Here is an 8401-nt window from a genome sequence, read left to right as displayed (position 1 = left end):
AGAGAGGGAGAGGAGAGAGAGAGAGGAGAGGGAGAGAGAGAGTGTGTTTATTTAAGTTTTTCGTCTCCCGACTCAGACAGAGAGCAGACTACAGAGGATAATGAGAAACAGATCTTTCGAGGCGAGGAAGGGAGGGAGGGAGAGTGAAAGAGAGAGAGGGGGGGGGGGGGGAAGGAGGGGAAAGGAGGGAGGGAGGGAAGGAAGGAGAGCCTGGAAGACTCGGAGAAGGAGGGACAAGGAGTCGGTGGGGAGAAGAGAGGGAGGTGGAGGAGGGAACGGGGGGGCAAAAAGGGGGAGGAGAAGGAAGAGTGACAGCCAAAAAGGGGGGCTGTCATGTTCAACGCCACAGGAAATAGGCCCTCTTATGTTCACTAACTGACAGTTAACATCGTGGCCCTCGTGGCCAGCTGGCCTACAATACCAGGTTTTGGAGACGGTGAGCGGCTCGCCGTGAGTCCGGCTCATGATTGGAATGATAATTGTATTGTGCTGACCCTAAAAGTGTACCACACAGTTATTGATGCAGGGATGGTGGCAACATACTGTAATGGACAAAAGGTTCAGTTTTTTTTTGGGGGGGGGGGGGGGGGGGCACCAGGAATAAAATCTCAGATGATGCAGGATAAGATTTGTTTTATAAAGAATAACCATGTTGGGAAGGAGCGGGATTGTAGATTTATTCTTGTACTGGTATGAGAAATAAATGTTAGCAGTGAAATGAAATGAGTCTGACTGAAGAGAAACCTCCACAGTGGGGGGAGGAGGAGGGGGGTTGGGGGTCGGGGAGGGGGATTCGTGACTGACAAGCAGAAGGTCCTATGGGGAATGAGTAACGGACCAACTGGGGCTGGGAAACCCACCCAAAGGCAATTAAGGGTAAAGGACGACAAAAATATTTGATAAACTTTTTTTTTCTTGAACGGGGAGGAAAGAAAGGATGGCGAGAGAGCGAGAATGAAAGACCCGACAGCGTACACAGATATGTTTCGGTTAGATCTGTGATAGGCTGTATCACCGAAGAGTTTGGACCGCAAGGCATGAAGTCTGAAAAACTTAACAAGTATTCGAGCAACCAGTCCTCATCGCCTGGGAACATTGTGAAAAGTTGCTGAAGTTATACCAAAACCTTCTTAGAGGAGCGATATTTGCGCAATGGCACACACCTAGGACGCGTTCAACAGTTTTGGGAATATCTCGGGGAAAGTGGTGTCTGTTTTTTGAGGCGCACCAAGGACATTGTCGCTGTATCCGACGCAGGCAGATATCAGTGTATCTGTATCTGTATCTGTATCCTGTCTTTGCTTTGAGGGGATGGGGGCCGCGCCGGGTTCGGGTTGGGAGGAGGGCGAGTTCGAGTTCAAGTTGGTTTTTGAGGAGGACCCGCCGCGTCAGATCCAGGGGCCAAACCCGGTGCGCGTAGCCCCGCCGGAGAGCGCCGTTCCCGGGGAGAAAAGTGAGGGCGCCCTGCTGCACCTGGACTCCACCAGCAGCCTCGGTTCGAGTCCTTTTCTTGGATAATACGTGCTGAACTGAACGGGTTTTCTGCATACTGGGGATGTTGAATGGTCTGACACTGCATGGCTTCTAATGCATGATGGGAACATTAGTGATGTGGCTTCACAATGTATTTACTGTTACTGTTGGGTATCTCAAGCTTTAACTTTTTGTTTTTCAGTCTCTCTCTGGGAGAAAATTCTGCTTCTCTCTCTCTCTCTCTCTCTCTCTCTCTCTCTCTCTCTCTCTCTGTGTGTGTGTGTGTGTGCGCGCGGCGGTTGCATGTGCTGTGATGTGCATCCTCTTGTAGGCCTTCGACTGCATGCCTGTGCTCACTGTATTGTGTGTGTGTGTGTGTGTGTGTGTGAGAGAGAGAGAGTGAGTGAGAGAGAGACAGAGAGAGAGATAAACTTGTGTGTATGGTGGTTGCATGTGCTGTGCAGTCTGTGTTTGTGTGTGATTTTGAGTGTGTGTTTGTGTGTGTGTGTGTGTGTGGTGCGTGCCTGTCTCTGTAAGCATGTGAGCATGAGTATATTTTTATAGTGTGTGTGTGTTATGCATGTGTGAATTTGCGTGTGTGTTTGTGTGCCTGTGCGTTCATGTGTGTATGTGTGTGTATATCCTACTGTATTCCTGTGTTTATGCGTGTGTGTGTGTGTGAGTGCATTTGCGTGTATGTATTTGGGTATGTGTGTGTGTGTGTGTGTGTGTGTGTGTGTGTGTATGTGTGTGTGTAGCCCAGACTCAATGTGGTTCTAATCAGCTGTGCGTGTGAGTAGAGTTAACAGCTGCCATCTGGGAAGGAACCTCAACCTCTGTGTACTGAACACACACCACATACACACCTCCCTCCCTCCCTTCGTCCTCACCCCCCCCCCTCCCTATTTTTCAGTCTACACACACACACACACACACACACACACACACACCTCACATCCACCCTCTCATTTGTTTCCCGCCCACACTGGCATACAGTCGTATTACCACACCCTAGGCATGAAAGTGAAGTACAGGAGAAGCTGCCATAGTGTTACACCGCACCGCTCAAAGAAATATTTCACTTTTGGGGGAGAGTTTTAACTTTTCAGCCCGAACACCTCCATAGAAGTTCATTAGAGTCCTCAATATCTATAGTTGGACAGAGGCAACTTTACTGCCTGTGAAAGGTTCAACCCAGGACACGGAATAAAGATAGATGATGTTTTAGATGATGTTTTTCCAAATGAAAGGGAGAAACTGATTGCGACTACCGTTACTGTAAGCCAGTTTTGGTGGCTGACCGTTCATGAACTCCTGCGTTGGTTTGTCCGCAAGAATCTAAATGATCTTCTCATGTGAAATATCCAACAACCAGAGGAGTTGCCTCAGCACTGCAGCTTTAATCACTTAGAAATATTTTGTTGCCAGGAAACATTTGAAGAGATTTTTCACCCTGAGTCTTAATTTCTTGGCAGTTGCAATCGCGTATCTGCGTTGCCCAAAAATTGCCTGGTTCCCCACCGCCCCTACAGCGCACCAATGATCAATTGGAGACCCGCTCATTACAAACTAACTACTGTTTGGCTCTGTGGAGGCTGATCCAGCGGCCTGCCACACCACACTGGGGAATGGCTGTGGTGGTATCTGCGGCCTGGAGGGGTCGTGTCCTCACTTGGATGGTCATTTGGCAAAATCCAAATAAGTTTTTTTGAGAATGTTAACTACAATAAAAATAGTAAATAGAGAAAAGTACAAAATCATGTTCATACGGAGACATATTTAGCAAGAGAGTTGGGTATTGGAACGTTTGGATCAGCGAGCCCAAGGTAGACTTCATGATGTGATTAGAATTCATACATTTAAAGGCGAATATTAGGGAAAATGAACAGTAAACTTTTGATTATCAGTCATTATCTGCCTTCATGTTACACAATAACAGCAAGCAAGACCAACTTTTGTTCACTATCCCAATACTTATACCACCAACTGTATAAATGTGGAAAAGTGTGTTCAATATGTGTCCTGCACTGGTTAAAAAGAGGAAAAAAAGCAATCTATGGAAAGAATGAAAAATGGAGCAATATCACCGTTTCATTGTCTACCTCCCATCCTTTATTTGGGAAAATTGTTTGTTATCTTTCCTCACACTCGATCTGATAATTATTTCTGTTGGTTACAGACAACCACCTGGCTGCCACTCATGCAGGCCAGTCAATCAGCATCCCCAGCCCGCCATCCTCAGCCAATCAGCGGGCTGGGATGCACTCCCCGCCCCCCCGCCGGGCCCTGGTTAGGGAGTTCAGCGGGACCTACGAGAGCCTGCCGGCACGCTCCGTACAGGTGAGACATCAGAGAGTTATACTGAAGAAAACTGTTGATAGAACGATAGATGCTATTTGAACTCATGTGACACCGAATAAACACACTGAGACGCTTGAAAATACAGTCTCAGTCCTCTTCCAAGAGAACTGCGGTGTGGTTCGTAAGGAGTAAGTAGGTAAGCTGAACCAACTACAAGAAACGACCCGAAAACGCAAGGTTTTATGGGTAGAAGAAGACGGATGTTTACATCTGATAGCCAGCAGTTCCTCATTTTTGGAAAGCCTAGAAGAACAAAATGAGCCGAGGGCAAAGTGCAGTCTGGATTGATGCTCATATTCAGCTATTTCTTCATGTGTTCTTAACCGGTATGAACTCCAGAGAAGGTGAATTACGGCAAAGAGCGCAGACAAGTCCATCGATCATGTTCAGCTAAAGTTACAGGAACTGGAATCAGATTTATTTTGACTCCCCCTCTGCTGCCAAACTCTCTAACCTGGCAGGATGACAGGTTACCAAAACTCTGTCCAATAAACGAGCCTTTTGTGAGTCCATGTGACTTTTGTTTACAAGCCCTGGTTCCCTTGTAATTGGGCAGTGTGAACCAAAATGAACCCACATACAAAAATGCAACAGAGTTAACTTTTCCACTACGGTTTGGACCAAAGAAAATGAACTGTAGGTGTGATAAGTGATCCAAAGCTGAGAAACTGAAGTCTCTCTCTCTCTCTCTCTCTCTCTCTCTCTCTCTCTCTCTCTCCAGGTATCAGAGTCTCGTGTGGTCGAGTGTCCCAGCATCCAGATAACCACCATCTCCCCTGAAGATGACCCGGCCAGCTCCAGCTACTGGGACACGGGCGGCGGTGGCGGCGGGTGGGACCGAGAGCGGCTCTACCTCCCCCTGCTGGACCCCTTCACCTACCGTGACGGAGGCCCCGGCTCCCTCAGCCCCAGCCCCGCCTCCAGCCCCTCCTCCCGCGGCTGGCTCAGCCCCGCCTCCAGCTGCGATTCGCTGTTGGTGGAGGAGGAGGAGCTGAACGAGGCCACCGTCAATTTCGGGCTCTCGCCGTCCTCCAGGCCGACTTCCCCGGGGGGGAAAAAGCGCAGAAACTCGCCCCTGGCCTCCCCCTGCGTCTCGCGGAGGGGAAGCTACTCGGAGGAGCTCCACGGCTGCAGCCTTGAGGGCGGTGACTCCGCCCCTCAGTCACAAGCTCCGCCCAGTAGCTGTGAGCTCAGCATCCCTCAGAAAACCAGGAAGACGTCATTGGAACAGGTGAAGAGGCTGCATTGGTTTGTGGGTACTTGCTGCAATAAGTGAATTACGCTCTTTCATTTTATTTTCACATTATCCTAATGAGAATGCAGTGTTTAACTTTGATATAGTATGATATAATTTGATATAGTATAGTATGATATAATAGTGTAGTATGATATAGTAGATGATGTAGTATTTGAAAGAAATAGTGTAATTTCAATGTGAATTCAGTCATCTCTTCATATGAGAGATTAATAAAATAGACTTTTATGATCCAGACCTCGATCTAATAGTATTTGCAAATAATTAGATAACTAAGGTTTGCCACATGGAACAGTGCAATATCCTCACACGTGCACACACACACACACACACACACACATACACACACACACACACACTGGACCTCTCTGGACCCATTTCTTGGAGTTTGATGTCTACCTCCTGTTTGTTGTACTATCGCCTGCTTGTATCTGTATTGTGTCCTTCATTTCCTTTAAAGCATTTTGTGAACGAAGTGTTTGTTAGAAGCACATTATAGATCAATATGCCTTGACAATGAGGGCCATGAAGTTTAGACTATTTGAAACTTAGTTCAGTATCCTTTCGTTTGATTGACAATGTATCTAACACACAGTGAATTGCTCTACTGTGCTAAACCCCACCCATCTCCCATACAATTAAAACAAATCCTCTGTACAAACACTACATGTGACCCAGCTCTGTTGTGACCATGTGTGTTTTTGTCCTCCAGTTGTCTCCCAGGGAGGTGGATCAGGAGCCGGCTCCAGGCCACGGCTCCCCTTGCCCGCTGCCAGAGATCCACCAGCCCAGGAGAGAGCCCCCCTCCCTGGGCATGGACTACCTGTCTGTGCCCCCCGCTCTGGGCTGGGGCCGGACCCGAGCCAGTGCCCACAGCCCTCTGTTCAGGCAAGCACACATACAAAACACTACGTATATCCACTGCTGCAAAGTATTGATTCTTGCCGCACACCAGTCTCTTGAAAAAGTTTCTTTATTTTACATGAGATAAAAGGTTTAAGAGTGAACCATTCTAAGCTTTCTAAAGTTTCCTAAGCTTTTTATCTCATGTAAAATAAAAGAACTTTTTCTAGACTTGGTGTGCGGTCTAGTTTTTCCTTCACTTTCCAGCACCCTAAAAAACATTTTTCAGAAGTGCAGAGGTAAATCAATTTTTCACTGTATCTACATACAGTATATCCATCTTTGAGAAAATCATCACCATCTTTGATCACCTGATGTTTGTTATTTATGATCTGTTAACCAGAGAGAATCCAGTCTGTGTAAGTGTTAATCTGTGCACAAAATTTAAGCAACATGCATCACTTTCAAAAGAATAGTAGCTAACTTGTTGACAACATCATGTGTCACTTTTTTTCTAATGGTGGATATCTTGGCATGAAACTCTTGTTCACTCCTGTGTCTCCTGTGTGTTTTCAAAGTGCTCATGAGCAAGGCCACCTACCCTCCCATGTATATGTATAACTTGCTCATAAGAAAGGAATTTAAATCTCACCAACATTAGCTAAGTACTGTTTTACAATGTACCAGGAAATATGTTTGCAATCTGTGGTTGTCTTTCATTAAAAAAACAAACAAAAAGTATTTGTTCCAGATGAAGACTAGAAAAGATACTAGTGATTCAAATTTCTGGCTCTGAGAAATGCAGCCCTTCAACATGGTATTATTACAGTCATTACAGTAGATATTGACATTTTTTTTGCCAAGGGATCAGTCCACACTGGTAGAAGTACATGATCATGCAGGCAGCAAGTCAAAGGAGAGGGTTTTCCACCCTAGAGTCTCAAATCAGTTCAGAGAACGTTCCAAATCTGAAGGGTGCCTTGGTGCGCGGGTGCCAGCCTTGGTGAATTAGTCTTAGAGCTGAAGCACACAATTTGTTCTTGCGAGTGCTGGCGAATGGGGCTGTTTGCTTGGCAGCGCTCTCTTCAAGGGCTTGTTTGCATCACAACTTGATTTGTATAATTTCATCAATTTCTTCAATCATTTCTTTATGAATGAGACGAAAACTAAGACGTTCTCAGCTCAAGCATCTGAGGTGCAAAAAAAAATATACAGATTGCTCTCCCAACATAATCTCAATTAATCTGGACCTTAGAATTGTTTCCATCCGCCTGATGCATAAACATAATTAACTACATATATACTCAGAAGACCCACCCCCAACTCATGAATATTTATGAGATATTACCTGGCACGCATCCTCACCTAGTGTGTTAAAGTTGGAGATCTTGTCTCCTCCCATCTTTCGCTGCAAGTAAAACCATCAGTCTGACTGACCCAACACACTTTCAGGTCTAACGCCCTGCCACCGCTTGATTGGCCGCTGCCGTCCCAGTTTGACCAATACGAGCTGCGCATCGAGGTGCAGCCCCGCCCACACCACAGAGCCCACTATGAGACGGAGGGGAGCAGGGGGGCCGTGAAGGCCGCACCAGCAGGACATCCTGTCGTCAAGGTAACCCAAACCTGAGGATTTAAGTAGCTGTCACTTTAAAGTAAGCTGTGGGCCAATATTTTTCAACCTTTTTGGTGACAGTACAGATTTTGGCAGAACGGCAAAATCAAGGCAAAGCAAATTTCTTAAAGCAGCACTAGGCAACTTTGTACGCTGGTGGCTCCAGATGACAGTGAGAGGTAACTGTTTGAACTTAAACACCCAGAAATCCTGTAACTTGATGTCAGTAAACTGCACACAGCTCGCTCATGTTTACCAACCCGGCTGGTCTGTGATGCTTTAAACGACGAGAGAGGCAAAAGGTCTCATGTTGATGTTGATGTTGAGTCCAGCTTTCTTTGGACAGAGCGCTTACTTGCTGTGGTTTAGGAGACAGTTTGTAATTTGCTCCCAAGTTTCCTGACACCAGAATCTCATTTGGGCAAAAAGGGTGAATCTATGGGGTCTCAATTAGTGGAGATGGGACGCTCTTCTCTGTTGCAGCCCCTCTCTGTGATAAGATGGATGTATTTCTATATAAAAATCTTGCTTTAAGTGCAGCTTTAAGGGAAAATGAAATGAAGTAGTTAAAAGTCCACATGCAAAACACATAATCAGTTGCTCTTCAGAATGGGTCGTGCAAAATATTCATGCAGAGCAACAAACAAATGTAAAGATGTCCGTGTCGGACTGAAGTGGTTAGTAAGTCAACCTCCGTCCCAGTAAAATGCCGTTATTATGACATGGCTTGCCAAAGATAAATACCACCAATGCATTTCAGCTCTTGGGAGCCTTCGTCACGGTCTTGACGAGGTCTTCTCTACAGCTCCAAGATCAGTGAGCTCCTTACTACAAAGACAGACTACAAAGACCTC

The 8401-nt window shown here is 46.2% G+C and overlaps 1 protein-coding gene across 1 annotated transcript in view; it reads left to right on the top strand.

Annotated features, from left to right (window-relative positions):
* Positions 1-904: 904 nt before the first annotated feature.
* The window catches only part of nfatc4 (nuclear factor of activated T cells 4), a 14331-nt gene continuing 6834 nt past the window's right edge, over positions 905-8401 (top strand). Inside the window, exons 1-5 of the mRNA XM_071541114.1 lie at positions 905-1495; positions 3653-3813; positions 4556-5065; positions 5802-5977; positions 7385-7547. Coding sequence (XP_071397215.1) covers positions 1312-1495; positions 3653-3813; positions 4556-5065; positions 5802-5977; positions 7385-7547 — 1194 coding nt within the window. The 5' untranslated portion in view covers positions 905-1311. The remainder of the gene's footprint in view (positions 1496-3652; positions 3814-4555; positions 5066-5801; positions 5978-7384; positions 7548-8401) is intronic.

This window comes from Centroberyx affinis, unplaced genomic scaffold (assembly GCF_046629955.1).
Source record: "Centroberyx affinis isolate AG114_WGS23_722 - 3 ecotype Tasmania unplaced genomic scaffold, CSIRO-AGI_Caff_v1 ptg003790l_1, whole genome shotgun sequence".
NCBI lineage: Eukaryota > Metazoa > Chordata > Actinopteri > Beryciformes > Berycidae > Centroberyx > Centroberyx affinis.
The sequence above is the reverse complement of the archived record's forward strand: the minus strand, read 5'-3'. Positions and strand labels throughout refer to the sequence as shown.